The sequence below is a fragment of the Eulemur rufifrons genome, chromosome 9 (assembly GCF_041146395.1).
Source record: "Eulemur rufifrons isolate Redbay chromosome 9, OSU_ERuf_1, whole genome shotgun sequence".
In the NCBI taxonomy this organism is placed as follows: Eukaryota; Metazoa; Chordata; class Mammalia; order Primates; family Lemuridae; genus Eulemur; species Eulemur rufifrons.
In genome coordinates, this window is record NC_090991.1 from 52098310 (window position 1) to 52117828 (window position 19519).

Genomic DNA, 19519 nt, shown 5'->3' on the forward strand with positions numbered 1-19519 from the left:
GCGAAGTCACTGCCGGCGGGAGGGGGAGCGGAACCTGCGGGCTGTTGGAAAGCCCGCGAAACGCTCTTTCCGCCTGCAAAGCAGGGCGAGAGCGCTCCGATAGGAGGAAGAGGAGGCGCTCCCGATCTGGGCGCCGCCTTATTTTCGTGCCAATATCTCAGCTCCACGCAGCTTTTCTGCTCGGCCCTCAGCCCCGCCTCTGTCAGAGGGGTGTTCGTACCTCCATCTCCCTTTCCGTGTCCTCGGCCTCCCCAAATCCTGCTAAGTCTTCCCTAGGCCCCTCCACTAGTTCCCGACTGCTCTTCGCCAGGCTCCACTCCCCAACCCTCTTCGCCAGAGCTCGTGGCCCCAGGCTGCTCCCCTTCCCGGGGCTGGGGAGCCCTCGCGGTGCGCCTGCGCGTCCCGGGCCGCCCGGGACTCGGTTTCCCAGCCGGCCGAGCGGCCGGCGCCGCGGCGGCGATCAGGTGACCGGTCGCCTGACTTGCAGTGAGTCAGGGCCCGGAGGGCGGGGCCGCGCGGGCAGCTGCAGCTCGCCCTTGGCCCCTTAATCCCCCTCGCGGGCCCCTCAACCTGGAGCATCTATGTTTCTGGCGCGTCTCCGAGTGTTGGGCTCTTCCCTACTCGGATCGCATCGTAGGAATGTCCTAACTGTGCCGGTGGGGAGAGCTTCACCCTAAGCCCGGGATTCTGATCCAAGAACTGGAAGTTGACAGCTCGGCTGCCTTGCTTCTGCATCTGCCGTCTCTCACCGTCTCATTTCCTTCCCCAGGATTGTCAGTGGGTTCGCCCCGAGGAGAGCTGACTGCCCTGGGCTGTTGCTGACCTCCGGCAGAGCTGAGCCAAAATGTCCCCGGAATCTAAAAAGCTTTTCAACATCATTATTTTAGGAGTTGCCTTTATGTTTATGTTCACCGCCTTTCAAACTTGTGGAAATGTGGCGGTGAGTTGGAATCTGTTCTCCCTCCTTTGAAGTGCGTATCATGATTCCAAAAATGATAATAAACGTTAATTATATCTAATAGCGTGCTTAAATTGCATCTTTTATTTTCCCACCTAGCGTTCTTCGTTTCTTATGATTAGGTTTGATTTCTTGTGTCAGACATTCTCCTGTATGGGATGTTAAACATTACCGTTTATTTATCCGATTCGATTTGGGGTTTTGGACATTGACCTAGTTATTTTTTGTCTGTATTAAGCTCTTCGTTAGTACTTGGATGGCTAAGGAAATAAAACCTAGGGAATACTTCCAGCGGGCTGCCTTTCCTCCTTCTGTGTCTGTCATTGCTTTGCCTTCTCCAGTTCTGTTGTCCTTTTTCTTTTCTCATAGTATACTTTCAGTATTAAGTATTAAGCATTGTGAATTTTCACTTTATTGTCTTTCTAAGTACTTGGGGTGAAACTTTCCAAGGGGGAGGGAGATTGCAAAACGTTTTCCTTGATTAGTTTTATTTTCCACACAGCAAACTGTCATCAGAAGCTTAAATAGCACAGATTTTCATGGCAGTGGATATACCAGGTATTGTACTGTATGATTGATATTACTTTACATTTAACAGTAGTTGCTTAAAACCCCTCAGAATCACCAGCAGTAAAATACTGTGGTTGATTTAGTGGTGATTACTTTTTTTTTCTTCTCAGTATCTAGAATATTGGGAGAACATAATAGAATAAATGCAATGAGTTTAGTTTTTCTGTGGAAAACTAAACACTGGGTTTGAAATCCTGGCTGTACAACTTGATTCGCTTTATCTTAGGCGAGTTACTTCCATGAGCCCAGTTTCCTTGCTCAGACAATCCATGTTAAAGCACTTGGCGCAGTGCGTGGCATTGAATAAGTACTTAAGTATTGTCACAATTACATTTTCCCAATCCTGAACAGAAGATGTTTTATGTGATTCTTGAAACATTTGTGTTCCTGTTTTTATAATTTCATGGGAATATACTTTTATTAGAAGTCTTTAGATTTTTGTTAAGTCCCAATTTTACAGATGGGAGAAATGAAAAGACTTTCACAAGTCACTAGAATCTTGTGATGGAGCTGGGAATATAATATATACATGCATACAAATATAAACAGGTTTCTCTTTTTTTAATTTATTTTTTAATTGACAAATAAAAATTGCATGTATTTATTGTGTACAACATGTTGTTTTGAAGTATTTTACATTTTTGAATGGCAAAATTGAGCTATACAAAGAGGTTTCTTAATTTCTCTATAGTTAGATATTCGATTGTGGGACCCCCTCATCCCACAACTTTCATTTGTTTTTTGGTTACCTGTCTTAAGCCTTGTATATTTGAGAATGAAGGGATGTTAATGTCCACTTTTCTAATTGATTAATAATAATACCAGAACTTTTTATAGTGTTTTGTCTTCATGCATATTCTGAAGAACAGAGGAAAAAACACATTTGATATTTGAGAGATTCATAAAAGCCAAAGAATTTACTTTAGATTTATGAACAGTGGCTAGTAAATGAATTCAGGACTCATGAAATGATTTTAGTCACACTTTGTACAAAATGTACATATATACCTATGTACTAGGACAGGGTCAATAGTAACTGAATAAAGTTTAAGTGAGACCATTAGGTTGAGTTAAATAAATTCTGGTTTAAGCAAGTTATAACTCAGTGTTTGTTATTTATAGCAGGCCAATGTCATGCAGTTGCCAGGAGTTGTAAGCTAAGTTTGTAGAACAGACTGGTTGACTAGGGCCTCTGGAGTCATGGGGTCCTGACTTAAAGTCACAGCCAGACTTCTGGCAAGTTACTTAACTGCACAGTATTTCAGTTTTCTTTTCTCTAAATTGAGGATAATAGCAATACCTCTTCCTAGAGCTGTTAGGATTAAAAGAGAAAATATGTATAACAAAGTACTTGGCACAGTGCCTGTTATGTTAGCTGTTGTTATGATTTACCAGTACATTAAAAATGTATTGTCATAGGTAAACTGATTCAAAGACACATCTCATGGGACTTCAATATTTTGTACAAATGAAAACTTTAATATGGTATTCAGTTTAGTGACATAAATTGTGACTAAAGAGTATGAATGTTTATTGCAAAATCTATAGACTCTAAATAGATTTAAAAGTGAACTTTTAAGACATTACCTGAGGGTTTTGTTCTTTTTTTCCCATTTGTGTGTTACGTGTGCAGCATGGCAATTATTTATGGAGTGTTCTCTGCTTCAAATTTGATCACACCGTCAGTGGTTGCCATTGTAGGACCTCAACTCTCTATGTTTGCCAGTGGTTTATTTTACAGGTGAGTAGTATAATCTTCTTTCACTTACTCAATTAGAATACTTTCAGCATCTTTCAAGCACATGGTAAACTTTAACAAGAACTTGGATTGAATAAAATACAGGTGGCATTTTAGGGATCTGGCTCTCTACTTGTTGCTCAGGGATACCATACTGCTCTAATGTGATGGAATGTGTGTATATCTGCTTTGATTTTACTATTAAGAAAAACAGTATTAATCTCTTTCCATGAGGGTTGAAAAGAATATCCCATGAAATAATCTTATTTTCTATCAAGTTGACTAATGGGGATTCAAATAAAATAACTGAATGTTTCTCTGGGCTCTAGAACTACAGTTTCATCATATGCTCAGATTTGGCAAGGGCCTTTGCAAACCTGTAAAATGTCTGATTTTACAAATTCAAAATGGTAAATTAAGAAGCAAGTATGTTGCATTTGTCCCTTTTTCAAAACTGGAGAGGTCCTTTACAGGTTGAATTTAAAGAAGAGACCCTCAGAACTGATTCCTAGAAGGCATATTGGCATTCTATTTCAGGTACTGTTTGACTGTAATGCCTTGACCTGTTATATTTTAGCATGTACATTGCCGTTTTTATCCAGCCTTTCCCATGGTCCTTCTACACAGCCTCTGTTTTCATTGGAATCGCAGCTGCTGGTAAGCATTTTGATTTTTATCTTCTCTGTCTTCTTTTCTGGGGCCTATCTCAGGGTATCATTTATGTGTTTAGTATGTTAAACTAAGTGATTTCATTTCCTTGATAAACTTTTGAATTTGAATTTTAGTGCTTTGGACAGCACAAGGAAACTGCTTGACAATAAATTCAGACGAGCACACTATTGGGAGAAACAGTGGAATTTTCTGGGCACTCCTACAGTCTAGGTAATAATTCCTTTTGAAGCTCAATCATTCCTTTGATTATTTTTTTTTGTCACCCATATTTTAGGTCTTTGTTGAAAATTCAGATCTTCCATGTTTCATGACTTAAGTTCTAGCTGAATGTGATACAGATTCAAAATTTTATAGAATTACTTGTAATATATGGACTTGCCTCATTGGAACTTTTGATTAGCAAATAGAAAATAATACTAACCTCCATGTATTTAGCATTTGCTATATTTCAGGGACTGTTGAATTCTTTACTTAATTTTACATAATCTTCTTATAACCTCATGAGATGGAAAGGTATTATTTCCATCCTACCAATAAAACGGAGACTTAAAAATTATTTATCTGATTTAAATCATTGTTATCTGGACTCCTTCCCACAGAACTATGCTACCTGATAGCTTTCAACAAGTATACTAATTCAAAAGTTAAACTAATTATACCAATACTGAACAATAGAGCGTGTTACATATTTCTTAAGAAAAAAACAAAAGCAGGCATAGGGGAGAGGGGGGAGTTAAAAAAAAATAGAAGAAGAAAGCAAAAGCAGTCATTCTGCTTCTGACTGTTAGATTTCAGGAACGTGTCCTAAGTAGTTACCCTAATGAGTCTTGCCTAAAATTTTGGTCATAACAACGCTTAACAAATGCAAATGTTTAGTTTTAAGGGTTGTATATTAAGAAACAGGAGTGTAAATGAACAATCCTTCTCTAGGAAAGTATGCCAAATAAAGTATCTGATTAGATTCAGATAACTAAATCATGGATTTTTTTGGTCATAGATTTTTGTTTTAATTTAGAATTTTTTAAAGTAGCATAAGCTTGTTTCTAAGGAGGCATTTCCAGAGTTGTAATAAATCACGTTTCATTGTGAGTCAAATCTTCTCTGAAGTGAGGCTCTGAATCAGGTTACTGTCACATGGAAGGTGACTGATTCCATCTGGGTCAGTTAAGTTTTCAGAGTCAGGGTGGAGTTGATAACTTTTTAATGACCTGGGACAGGTAGACACTTTAAAAATTGTGTTTCTCTTTTTTAACAAATAATGACAATAATTATTTTTAAAAACCATAAATGTTAAAATAATGTCTCAACATCTTTTCCTCCTTTTTCTCCCCCAGCTTGTTCTTTGGAAATCTGTACATATATTTTGCCTGGCAAGGAAAAACTCAAATATCAGGTTTGTTTCATTTGCTTTGCTTTATTTGGATATGTTGTCAGAACATAATAGCAGTTCTACAGAAATACCCATTATTGCTTTATTCAAACATTGTTCTGATGAGCTTTGGTACCTCAAGGCCTCTCATATTTTAGCTTTTGGTAAGCCTTGTCCTTGGATCATTATTATTAAACTATAGTAGTATAGTTTATGCCCATGCTTCTGGTGGCATCTCAGGGTGTAGGAGAGGTCGTGCTCTGTGCAAATGTGCTAGTCAATCATCAGAAGACTTCTGAACGCTTGATTAATTTGTCTGTATGCTTCTTTGATTAAAAGAACATGATTAAACTCTTGTGCTATTTTTCTTTTGGCTTATTAGTATTTTTCTTTTTTTTTATTTATTTTTTATTTTTTTTTAAGACTAGTCAAGTGCAGTAGTGAGGAGGGGGGAAAGTAGTAGAACAAGGAGTTCAATCTGTAACTGACTGTGAACAATCAAGTGAGATAACTCACTACCTTCGGACCAGCCGGCTTATTAGTATTTTTCTAACTGAAAGACAAAGATGGAGATGTCCTATTTATCTCCTTGTCCTAAGTTTTTACTGATGCATTAAAGTAAAAATTAAATGAAGAAGTGTTTTGATGATTATAAGCAACCCTGGACATAGTACTAGCTGTGGAATTGTTTGGTCAATGTTATCTAGTTCCTTCTTCTTTCTCCTTAGAGAGTGACCGGAGAACAGTGTTTATTGCCCTAACAGTGATTAGCCTTGTGGGGACAGTTCTGTTCTTTCTCATTCGGAAACCAGATTCTGAAAATGTCCTAGGAGAAGACGAATCTTCTGATGACCAGGACCTGGAAGTCAACGAGTAAGACATTGGTTAAACATTCCTTTTTATTTTAAAGTAGATTTTGAGTAGATCTAGCCTAGAGATTACCAACCTGTTTAGCCCGAGCTGATATCTGATACTCTCTGTAGGTTACCAGAGTTAGACCTGGGGGGAACGTGTTAAGCAAGTAAGAGAAAGAAGATGCTAAGGGGGGAGCTGTGAGAGGGAAAGAAAGAAAAGGCCAGCAGAGCAAGGGAGGTGGTAAAAAGGTGCACAGGGAATTTAAGTCTGTTCCCAGCTTTGCCACTGACATGAGTGCGGCCCTGGCCGGCGGTGGTAACCCCCTTCATGTCTCTGGGCCTCAGTGTTTTCATTCAATTAAACAGATGTCTCCAGCGTTTTTATGTGCAAGGACATGGGCTTGTAAAGTAGAATAGAAAACAGTCTTTGCCTTCAGTTTTTGTGATCCAGCTCTAAAGTTTTCCAATTGCTGTGGGGTGACTGAGTGGCAAGGCCACCGGTTGTCACTGATGAACCTTGGTTATAACCGAGCTCTTGCTCACAGTAACCGGCTCTTGCACTGACCTGTGCAGGTGGTTTTCCCGAGTGGTCCAAATGGGGAAGCGAGTATATGGCCCTCTGTTTTTGTAAAAATGGTAGATTACCGAGCACATTTCAATTATAAGTGATATGATTTAAAACATTTTCTCTGCAGTATCATCTAGATTTGAGGAAGGGGAAATGAGAAATTAATCTTTGCCACCCTCATTTTGCTTTGTGACTTGATAAATTGGGAAGATTGCCTTATAGCATTTCATTTATCATTAATACTTTTGCATTGAGCATTCTGTGCTGCCTTTTTAATCGAATAAAGGGCCTAAAATTGTCTAATGATCAGAGCATTAAGTGTTCAGAACTTGCTCTAAGTTTGTTTAAAGCAAAGGGATGCGGTAGTTTGGTTTGGATGGACCAGCTCACCTTGTTTTATTGTTCTTCACTTTATCATGGGGTGCAGATATTGTGCTCTTTACAAATTAAAGGTTTGTGGCAACCCTGCATCTCGCAAGTCTATTAGCACCATTTTTTGAACAGCGTTTGCTCGCTTTGTTTCTCACATTTTGGTGATTCTCACAATATTTTAAACTTTTTCATTATTATTGTATTTGTTAGGGTGATCTGTGATTAGTAATCTTGGATGTTACTGTGGTAATCGTTTTGGAATATCACGAACCTTGTCCATATGAGATGGTGAACCTAATTGATAAATGTTGTATGTGTTCTGACCACTCCATTAACTGCTGCATCCCTGTTCTCTAAGACACAACAATACGGAAAATAGGCCAATTAATAACCCTACGATGGCCTCTAAGTGTTCAAGTGAAAGGAAGAGTCACATGTCTCCCATGTTAAATCAAAAGCTAGAATTGATTAAGCTTAATGAAGAAGGCATGTTCAAAGCTGAGATAGGCTGAAAGCTAGGCCTCTTGTGCCAAAAAGTTAGCCAAGTTGTGAATGCAAAGGAAATTAAAAGTGCTACTACTCCAGTGAACACATGAATGAGAAGAAAGTGAAACAGACTTATTGCTGATATGGAGAAATTTGAGTGATCAGGAGAGCTCAAACCAGCCACAACATTCTCTTAAGCCAAAGCATAATCCAGGGCCCCAACTCTCTTCAATTCTGTAGAGGCTGAGAGAGGTGAGGAAGCTGCAGAAAAGTTTGAAGCGAGCAGAGGTTGGGTGAGGTTTAAGGAAAGAAGCCATCTCTGTAGCATAAAAGTGTAAGGCGGAGCAGCAAGTGCTAACGTAGAAGCTGCAGCAAGTTATCCAGAAGATCTAGCTATGATCATTGATGCAGGTGGCTACATTAAACAACAAATTTTTGATGTAGATGAAACAGGCTTATATTAGAAGATGCCATCTAGGACTTTCATAGCTAGAGAGGAAAAGTCAGTGCTTGACTTCAGAGCTTCAAAGGACGGGCTGACTGTCTTATTAGGGGGAATGCAGCTGGTGACGTTAAGTTGAAGCCTTTGTTCATTTACCGCTTTGAAAATCCTAGGGCTCTTAAGAATTATGCTAAATCTGCCTATTCTCTATAAATGGAACAACAAAGCCTGGATGACGGCACATCTGTTTACAGCACAGTTTACTGAATATTTTGAGCCCACTGTTGAGACCTACTGCTCAGAAAAAAGATTCCTTTCAAAATATTACTACTCATTGACAATGCACCTGCACCTAGTCACCCCGAGAGTTCTGATGAAGATGTACAAGACGGTGAATGTTGTTTTCGTGCCTGCTAACACAGCATTCATTCTGCTGCCCATGGATCAATGAATCATTTTGACTTTCAAGTCTTATTTTTTTAAAAACACAGTAGGTAGTCATTCCTTTGATGGAACTGGGCCGAGTAAATTGAAAACTACCTGGAAGGGATTCTATTTTTTTCCTGCTCTCCCCCACCAATTCATCATTCTAGATACCGTAAAGAACATTTGTGATTCGTGGGAGAAGGTCAAAATACCAACATGAACAGGAGTTTGGAAGAAGTTGATTCCAACCCTTGTGGGTAACTTTGAGGGGTTCAAGACTTCAGTGGAGGAAGTCACAGCAGATATGGTAGAAACAGAAAGAGAACTAAAATTAGAAGTGGAGTCTAAAGATGTGATTGAATTCCTGCATCTCATGATCAAACTTATACAGATGAAGAGTTGGTTCTTATCAATGAGCAAAGAGGATTTCTTGATGAAATCTATTCCTGGTAAAGATGCTGTGAACATTGTTGAAATGACAACAAAAGATTTAGAATATTACATAAACTTAGTTGATGAAACAACAGTTAAATGATAAAACAGTTAATGATAAAACAAAAGTTAAAGTACGTACATATTTTTAGACATAATGCTATTGCACAGTTAATATATCACAGTATAGTGTAAGCATAACTTTTTTATGCACTGTGAATCTGGGCATGGTGGTACGTGCCGTAGTCCCAGCTATTTGGGAGCCTGAGACGGGAGAATCATTTGAGGCCAGGAGTCCAAGGCTGTCATACGCTATGGTCACATCTGTGAATAGCCACTTCACTCTAGCCTGGGCAACATAGCGAGACTCTCTATCTAAAATAAATAAATACATGCTTGCTTTGGCAGCACATATACTAAGATTGGAACACTACATGGAGGATTAGCAAAATTATTTAAAATTAGAAAATAATAAATATATATATTTACATACAGGCAGGCAGTCCCCAAGTTACAGACGAGGTAATGTCTGAGAAGATCTTTAGGTTGGATTTGTATGTAGCTCAGACCCCTAATGAATAGCGCATATACAGTGATAATAACAATACTATAATGGCTCATGTGGTAATAATACAGTGTCCTACTGTAGTAATAATACACCTGTACTGTAATAATGAGTTACAGAATCTGTTGTGCTCTTTCTTCTAGTTCAAACAAACAGAACATAAAATCAGACTCATACAAAAGGTTAGATAGGAAATAGGAGAAATTTCAAAAAAGAATATTCAAGGTTAACACTCACCTAATGTTGCATCAATGTCTTGCTTACTGGAAGGGGCACTTTTGAGGCAAGAAGGTAGCTGACATTAATCGGAAGATGATGATGGAGATGGTGCCCGAGAGGATGGAGTGGGAGTTGGAGCATCATCATTTGATTCTGTTGCTGGGGGAGGGGAGCTCACCACTGAAGTCAGTTTCTTAAAAACCATCTAGGGTTGTTCGCACAGCCCTTTTCTTCTTTTCATCGTAAATGGCCTGGTAGCAGCTGATGTTCTCACTAACTGCATGGTTGACCTTTGTATACTGTGCAATGTTAGAATCTTGCTCTTCAAGCTTAGCAAATCCTGCTTTAGTAAGACAAGTGGCTTCAGCTCATTCTTTTGTTGTAAACGTTCTTGGCTCTGGATCTTCTGATTCTTTGTGTTTCTATCAGCTGCTCCTCTATCTGGGAGACTGGCTGGTAGCGTAAAGATGCTGTTATGCCAAGGAACCGCTTACGCCATGTGGGTTTGTTTACATGTGCAGGAGAAATTAGTTTTCAAATTATTGTTTTAATTATTTAATTATAAATTATCCTCAGGGGGAGCCTTGGGAGCCTGTTCGTAAGTATGGAATGCCGCAAATCGGGTCATCTGTAACCCAGGGACTGCCTATATATATTAAATATATATGTGTATCTATATATGTATGTATTTTTTATTTATATATATAAATGCATGTACCGGGAGACCCAAAAACTTACACGACTCACTTTATTGTGGTAATCTGGAACCAAACACACCATATCTCTGAGGTATGCCTGTATACCTGGATATATGTGTGTGTGTTTGTATATGTATATATTGCATTTGTTTTTAAGCACTAACCAATAGATACTGGAGAAGCGGTCTGTAAAGATGAATAGCACAAAGTCAGCAGTAATTAACCACGTGTTCATTCAGCCAGTGTTAGGTGTTGGTCCTATGAAAACATATACAACCCATCCTGTTTTCAAGGAACTTGGCTGCTGAGTGGAGGAGGTAGACAAGTAATTATGTCACTGTGATAAAGTGTAGTTTTTAGGAATATCGCTTAGCCTTTTTAGCATTCTCTCTTCCTGAATTGTCTCCCAAACTTGGAGCTCTGTGTCTTTGCTCTACAAATAGCACCAACTTGTGCCAGCCCTCTTCTACACTTGAGGAATATGCGTGAACAAGACAGATTAGTCCCTGTTTTTACAGGACTTAGTTTTAGAGCGGGTGGTAGACAGACAATACACATGTAAGGAAATAGTAAAGTACGTGAAAGAGAGGGAGGTGCTGAAGAGCTGGGTGGCTCCCTGAAACCAGAGGTGTAAAGGTCAGCTGAAGCTCAGCTGGTGGCCTTTCCCAGGCCAGGGGCAGGGAAGGATGTGGTGGGCCCCAGCCTGCAAGGAGCGGAAGCAGGAGTGTCTGCAGCAGGCATTGTGTAAGGCTGGGTAAGGAGTTTGAATTTATTCTTGGTGTGATTAGAAGCTATTCAATGTATAAGTAGGATATGATTTTAAAGGATCCCACTTAAAGGCCTTACAGAAAAAGATTTGAAGAAGCAAAAAGGCAGCTAAATATGGCTTCTATCTCAAGTGCTTAATTTGCATCTTCAAGACTTTGTTAGCTAGGTGATCTCTAGGCATTTCTTATTGGCAATTGCCTCTATCCTCCTTCCCTCCCTCCCTCTCTCCATCCTTTCCTTCCCTCCCCTCCCTCCTGCCTTCCTTATGTCAACAGAAAAGAAGACAAACTCTGTAAAATAATTTAAGGAGGTTTATTCTGAGCCAAATTTGAGGACCATGGCCCAGAGCAACACCCAAGAAGCCCTGAGCAAGTGGACTTGCTGTGGCTGGGTTACAGTTTGGTTTTATATATTTCAGGGGGACAGGGATTATAGATAAAGTGATAAATCAGTACATGGAAGGCATACATTGGTTTGGCCCAAAATGGTGGGACATCTCAAGGTAGGGGCTTATACATCATAGATGGGCTTAGTGATTAAGGCAGGACAACTTGAAGCGGGGACTTAAAAGTCATAGGTGTTAGACCCTGTATCAGAGCAAAATTAAAAGAATAAAGAATAAAAAAAGAAAAGAAAATTTAAAAAAAAGTCATAGGTGAATTTAGGGATTCTTTAGTTGACAACTGGCTGAAAGAGTTAGGCTTTGTCTCAAAGACTAGGAATCAGCAGAAAGGAATGCTTGAGTTAAGATGAGGGTCTTCTAGCTTTTGTGTGGTGCTATACCAGAATCAGGTTGGGAAGTAAACCACATCATCAAAACCTGTTTACTGAAATTTTATCATTTGTAGGCGCGACTCACCAGTCCGCCTTGGAAAGGAATTTTGGGGGCAAAGAAAACGATCAGAGTTCATTCCTCACTTCCCTCCCTCCCTTCTTTCCTCCTTCCTTCTCCCTATATTTGAGTGTCTCGGATACTCTAGTCATCGTTTGGAGGACACTGTGTTGAACAAAACAGATAGAAGTTCATGCATTCATATACTTTCTAGTAGGGGACAGACAGAAAAGAAACTGGGAGGTTTGTTTTTTTTTTAACAGCTTTATTGAGCTATAACTCATATACCGTATAATTCACTATTTAAAGTGTACAATTCAGTGCTTTTTAGTATATTCATGGGGTTGTGCATCTGTCATCACAACGAATTTTAGAACATTTTTATTACCCCCAAAAGGAACCCTGTGCCCCTTCGCCATCTGGTGTCTTAAATAGGACAAATACAAAACAGAGAAGCAGTATAGCAGTGTGGGGGTGGGGGGTTGCAATTATAGATAGAGTTATCAGGGAAGGCTGAGAAGGTAACGTTCAAGTCAATACCTGAAAGAGGTAAGCTAGTCCTGGCATTTACCTGGGGGAGATGGGTTTGGGAGAGGATCGACAATGATCTAACTTAATGCTAAGCATATCACTGAATTAAATTGGAAGTGATTTGCAGCAGAATTGATTATATTTTAATAGTCTGTAGAGTATAAATCAGTTCTTATTTGGAGCATGAAGTGTAAAATATTAGAATCCTACATCAGATTCTATCCAAGTACAAGATGAGGGTACTACCAATTAATGGAGTCTAAATAGTATTTGTTTCTGGGGAAGGCATGAGTTTTATGGTGAGGAAAACAGTTTTCTTGGTTAGAACATACTGCCTTTTTTTTGTATCAGTAATTTATTTCTTTCTGAAGTTAACTGGATCTCTATTAGATTCCTTTTTTTTTTTTTTTTTTTTTTTGTAAATGTCATTTAAAGCATGAAAATTGATCATAGGAGTTGAGTCGTTCTTGTCATACCCAAATAAAACGGAGTTGAGGGGCCAGGGGGAAAAGCACTCAAGGTACATAATGTTGCTCTAAAAATATCATCCTTGGCCTGGCACAGTGGCTTATGCCTATAATCCTAGCACTCTGGGAGGCCAAGGTGGGAGAATCGCTTGAGCTCAGGAATTCCAAACCAGCCTGAGCAAGAGTGAGACCCCATCTCTACTAAAAATAGAAAAAAATTAGCCGGTCGAAGTGGTGCATACCTGTAGTCTCAGGTCCTCGGGAGGCTGAGGCAGGAGCATTGCATGAGCCCAGGAGTTTGAGGTGGTTGTGAGCTAGGCTGACACCACAGCACTTTACCCAGGCAACAGAGCGAGACTCTGTCTCCAAAAAAAATAAAAATAAAAATATTCTCTGCAAGTCCTAACCTGGTTTCAGGTTACAAGAGCTAAAACTGCTTCTTGTAACCTGAAACCAGTTTTATCTATAGCTGCTGAAGTAACTTGCTGCAACTTGAGACTCATTTTGCCCACCATCATTGCCCACCACTTGGAGCTGGCCAGTTCTCCAGGGCTTTGCTAATACCAGTGAACTTTTTCTGAGGACCACAGGTAACATTCCTCTTTTTTATAAAACCCCAAACCTTCTCTTTGTTCTTTGGATACACCAGAGACCACCTGGTCTATGTGTATTCCCCAAATTGCAATTCTTTCTTCCCAAATAAAACATTAAATTTAAGGATTCATCTCTATATTTTTGTTTTGACTTCGAAAACAGATACAGAAGAAATAGACTTGGCTGGTAGGATAAGAAAACTTTCTCACCATGATCTTATTAACAATTATACTTGAATGACATTATTTCATTTAATTCCCAGAGGTAAGTGACAGTGTCCCTAATTTACAAATGAGGAAATAAAACTTAGAGAAATGAAGGCACTTGTCTAAAAGCAAATGACTAATAAGTGGCAAAGCCAGGACCTGACTCCAAAGCCTGTGTTTGTAACCAGTAGATTATTCTGCATCTCAGCCATGTCACAGAGGGTATTAATGGCTTTGAGGAGTTATAATGCTGAAGAACTTACTTTTTCATAGTTGGGGTGATGGAAAATCAAGTACTCAACAGATTATTTTTATAGTTCGAAAATGGCAGAATAGAGGGTATTTCTGTGCTGCCTGAAGATCATTTCTGAAAAAGACATGCATGGATATATACAATAAATTTAATGTGAAAGAATTATCTTCTATTGGTAAGAATAAAGATTGGCACTTTAAACACATTACCTGCAGCAGCGACATGGCCATGAAGGGACATCGTGGAGCCAGGAGCATGGAGGGGCATTGGAGATGGCAGCCAGACCACATAGAGGACTGGGTTTTTAGAAACTTAAGTGAAAATGTAATCGTATTTTTACTCTCTTTAATTTTCAAGGGAAAAATCTTTTTTAAATTTTATTTTCTCAGGTCTGCCCAGAACAATATGACAAAGGCAGTGGATGCATTTAGTAAGTATTTTCTGTATCTGAAATGCAAGAACTGGTCAGGAACAACTTCAGCATTTGCCTTTCCCCTTTTCCCTGGTAATTTTGGATTGGCGATACCCCAGGGTTTGCATTTTTCCAGGTATGCTGCTCTGAAATGTACTAGTCTTCTTCATAGACCTCTGTCTAACATGGGGATGTGTGAGGGATGGATGATAATATGAGTCCCTACCTAAGCAGGTGTGTGAGGGAGGCGGGGAGAGGCTGCAGGGCACTCAGGTTCTCTCTGGTGTTGGGAGTCCACTGGGAGTTAACCCAGGGAAGTAAGAGCGGATCGCTGGCCACTCCTCGGAGCAGAGGAGCCCCAGTGACTCGGTAGCTGGTAAGAGCAATCGAGCTTCATCCATGGAGAGTTCTTCCTGGCGAAGGACTCTGTTCTATCAGTGTTCTATATGTACTTATCCTTATCTCAATTTTACAGAAAAGAAAACTGAGGCTTAGAGAAATTAACTAATTTACCCAAGGTCAACCAGCTAAGTAGGTGGCTGAGCTGGGGTTTGAGCCAGTGATTCTCAAAATGGAAATCTGTGGTTCCTTCAGAAACAGGCAGCTGTGGTTTTGATCCCAGCCAGTGCCCTCTGCTTCTCCTGGGCTCTCTCAGCTGCCTTGTCTCCTGAAGAGGGAATCTGCTGGAGGCAGTTACTCTCCAGTGGGAGGCAGCCTTTGGGGGCCACATGCTTTCAGTAAGTCCATTGTAGGCCACGGGGCCTTAACGGTGTCATGGCCTTTAAGTACTTAGGATTAGCCGGTAGGTTGCTTTGGGCTGGAGAGCTGCTCTAATCAGCTGTGGCCTAGCCCAGATGACACAAAGCCATTGCCAATTCTTGGCCAGGAATTCCCTGTAGCCTCTTTTTTTAGAAAGGGCCCGTGGATGTGGGAGTCTCAGTTTTCCATACATAGTATATGGTTTCAGGAATACATTTATAATTATAAATTGGGCTACACATCATAATTAAAAGGGCTATAGACTGACTCTCCTAGCAAGATGGGACACTGTCAAAGGTCTGGCTTTCAGCTCTGCAGGTCTGGAAACTTGTCGGTCAGAGGATCCATTATTGATCACATGGGCCAGAGGGGAAAAGGACTCAAGCTAAACTCATAGAAATTGCAATTTATTTTATTATTATTATTATTAATTAATTTAGTTTTTGAGACAGGGTCTCATTCTTGCTCAATCTGGTCTTGAACTCCTGAGCTCAAGCTATCCTCCCGCCTCGGCCTCCCAGAGTGCTAGGATTATAGGCGTGAGCCACCGCGCCCGGCCAGAAATTGCAATTTAACAGTTTAGGCTGGCACTTCATATTTTTAGTGAGCCCTTGCAAGGATATTCCCTACTTGTTAATCAGGGGCCTAGAAAGCCAAGTTAGCTTAGCTGGGGAGCTTGGTGAGCAAAGGGAGAGAGGAAGAATGATGAGGCTTAGAGCAAGTGTTTTGTTTATTAATCGTGACCTTCCTTCAGTTGGTCCTATGATAGTGTTATACAGAGAAGGTTCCTATTTACTATCTAAAAGCACTTAATTCCTGAACTGAATGTGTAAGTTTCATGTGATTCTAGAACACGCCAGTGAAATTTTTAAACATTTTTTTTATACTGACAAAATGATGCTGAAGTTCATCTGCTAGGATAAATTACTGCAAATATCCAAGGGAATTTTTAAAATATAATTTTTAATTTTTTGTAGAGACAGGGTCTCGCTGTGTTGCCCAGGCTGGTCTTGAATTCCCGGGCTCAAGCGACCCTCCCATCTCGACCTCCCAAAGTGCTGGGGTTAGAGGCTGAGCCACTGTGCCCAGCCAAGAGAATTTTTTGAAAGGAGGCGAGGGACTTATCCTAGTAAACATGAAAACCTATTATGAATTCATTCTCAAACATCAGACTAGCAAGACCAGTGGAACAAAGTCTTGAATCAGGTCGTTGCCCGTAAAGGAATGTAGAATGTAATGGAAGTGAGTCGTAAGGTTAGATAGGTGACTGCGTAGAAAAAGATATAGATCCATACTTTATACTAAAATCCCAGGTAGATTAAAGATTAATTGTAAAAATGAAACCATAAAAGTAATTGAAGAAAATAACTGGGTAGAGAAAGGCCTTGCAAGAAAGTCAGTCAAACAATACAGGAAAAGACTGCTTTTTGGTCAACTAAAATATAAAACTTCAGCCTGTCAATACAACCTAACAAAATTAAAATGGGGAAATATTTCTGGGGAAAATATTTGCAGTATGTGAGGAAGAGCTGTTACGAACTGATAAGAAAAATATATACACTCCAGTAGAAAACAGGCATTTTACAAACATAGAAAACATTATTGTAACTTAAGTGGAGTTGACCTTTGAACAACACGGGGTTATAAGCATGGACGCCCCCTCTCCGCCTGTACCACTGAAAATCCGAGTATAACTTTTGACTCCCCAAAAACTTAACTAAGCCTACTGTTGACTGGAAGCCTTACCAATAACAAACAATTAATACGTATTTTGTGTTATATATTGTATTCTTACAATAAAGTAAGCTAAAGAAAATATTAAGAAAAATAATAAGGAAGAAAAAAAATTATATGTATTTATGGTATACAATGTTTTGATATATGTATACACTGGGAAATGATTATAATCAAGCTAATTAACATATCCATCACTTAACATAGTTATCATTTTTTGTATATGTAATGAGAACATTTAAGATCTACTTTCTCAGCAAATTTCGAGTATACAATAGAGTGTTATTAACTATAGTCACCAAGCTGTACATTAGATCTACAGAATTATTCATCCTGCCTAACTAAAACTTTGTACTCTTTAACCATCATCTCCCCATTTCCGCCACCCCTCAACCCCTGGCAACCACCATCCTATCCTCTGCTTCTATAAATTCGAATTTTTAGGTTCTATATATAATTAAGACCAAGGAGTATTTGTCTTTTTTAAAGTCTGAATAATGGTCTATTTTATAAGTGTACATAACACACACTCTTTTTATTTGAGACAGGGTCTCACTCTGTTGCTCAGGCTAGAGTGCGGTCAACTGCAACCTCGAACTCCTGGGCTCCAGTGATCCTCCCACCTCAGCCTCCCGAGTAGCTGGGACTACCAGTGTACACCACCACACCTAGCTAATTTTTCTATTTTTATAGAGACAGGGTATCACTGTGTTGCTCAGGCTGGTCTCGAACTCCTGGCCTCAAGTGATCTTCCTCCCTCAACCTCCCAAAGTGATAGAATTACAGGTGTGAGCCACCATGCCTGGCCCTACATTTTCTTTCTTTATCTATTGAAGGACATTTAGTTGTTTCCGTACCTTAGCTATTGTGAATAATGCTGTAATAAAGATGGGAGTGCAGATGTCATTTCGAGATACTGATTCCATTTCCTTCCTATGCCCAGAAGTGAGATTGCTCAATCGTAATATAGTTCTGTTTTTAAGTTTTTTGAGGACTCTCCACACCGTTTTCCATGTTGGCTGTACCAACCGACATTCTCACTAACAGTGTACAGGGCTTCCCTTTTCTCCACATCCTTGCCAACTCTTGTTATCTTTTGTCTTTTTGGTAATAGCTGTGTGGTTTGGGTAAAGGTTTTCAATCTTGATGAAGTGGATTTATCTGTTTTTTTTGTTGTGTCCTAAGTTTTTGCCTCACTCTAGGTCCCAAAAATATACTCCTATATTTTATGTTTTAACTTCAAAATATTAAGGGGATACAAATGTTTTTGTTACATGGATGGATACCTTGTGTAATGTTTAAGTCGGGGCATTTAGTGTGCCTGTCACCAGAATAGTGTTTATTGTACCCAATAGGTAAGTTTTTATCCTTCCCCTCCCCCTTCTAGGTTTCCAATGTCCTTTATATCTCTTTGTGCCCACGTGTACCCCTCGTTTAGTTCCCACTTATTAGTGAGAACATGTGGTATTTGGTTTCCATTCCTGAGAAACTTCTCTTAGGATAATGGTCTCCAGTTCCATCCAGGAATTTTCTTCTAAGAATTTTATAGTTTTAGCTCTATAATTATGGTCTGTGATTCCTTTTGAGTTAATGTCTGTGTATAGTGTGAGGTAGGGAGTCCAGCTTCATTCTTTTGCATGTGAATATCCAGTTGTCCTGGCACCATTTGCTGAAAAGTCCATCCTTTCCCCCACTGAACTGTGTCCTTGCCCTTGTCGAAAATCAATTGATCATAAACGTAAGGGTGTATTTCTAAGTGTGTATATATATTCTTATGCCAGTACCATGCTGTGTTGATTACTGTGTGTCTTGAAATCGGAAAGTGTGAGTCCTCCAACTTTGTTCTTTTTCAAAATTATTTTGGCTATTGTGGGTCTCTTGAATTCCTATATGACTTTTAGGATCGATCTGTCAGTTTCTACAAATAGATTGTTGTTTTTTTTAAATAGACTTTATTTTTTAGAGCAATTTTATGTTCATAGCAAAACTGAGCAGAAAATACAGAGAGTTCCTCCTGTATACCCCCGACCCCCACACATGCACAGCTTCCCCCCAATATCAGTGTCCCCCCACCCACCCCCGCCAGAGTACATTTGTTACAACCAGTGAACTTACATTGGCACATCATTATCACCCAAAGATCATTTTTACATTAGGATTCACTCTTGGTCTTGTATATTTTATGGGTTTCGATAAATGTATAATGATGTGTTCACCATTATAGTATCATACTAGATTATGTTTTAGAGTTTATTTTTGTTAGCTCAGTCTTCTGATTATTCTAAAATGAACATGCTTTGTCAGTGTAATTTTTTAAAATTAAAAGTATTGTTTTAAATTTTGTATTGATTATATAGTTTTTCCTGGAAATATTTAAAAGTGATCAGTAAAAATATCTTATTGCATTTGTTCTCACTATATTTCAGAGACATTAGAGAAATAAGTATCTTCTTTTACATATGGAGAGATTCAGCACAGTGTTTGTGACTTATGTAAGTTTTGTGGTCAGCAGTTGAATAAAAGCTAACATCTGGACCCACTATTAGTTTTGTATAGTAGATTAGTGGTCCTTAAATTATGAAATGTGAGCAGGT

At 39.3% G+C, this 19519-nt stretch overlaps 1 protein-coding gene across 2 annotated transcripts in view; it reads left to right on the forward strand.

Annotated features, from left to right (window-relative positions):
* Positions 1-86: 86 nt before the first annotated feature.
* The window catches only part of MFSD11 (major facilitator superfamily domain containing 11), a 29140-nt gene continuing 9707 nt past the window's right edge, over positions 87-19519 (forward strand). Inside the window, exons 1-8 of one of the 2 annotated variants that reach the window (XM_069481742.1) lie at positions 89-940; positions 1461-1516; positions 3162-3269; positions 3844-3923; positions 4052-4148; positions 5273-5331; positions 6036-6180; positions 14410-14450. In XM_069481742.1, coding sequence (XP_069337843.1) covers positions 845-940; positions 1461-1516; positions 3162-3269; positions 3844-3923; positions 4052-4148; positions 5273-5331; positions 6036-6180; positions 14410-14450 — 682 coding nt within the window. In that variant the 5' untranslated portion in view covers positions 89-844. Of the gene's footprint in view, positions 941-1460; positions 1517-3161; positions 3270-3843; positions 3924-4051; positions 4149-5272; positions 5332-6035; positions 6181-14409; positions 14451-19519 lie in introns of both variants that reach the window. The other variant, XM_069481743.1, reaches the window with a different exon arrangement.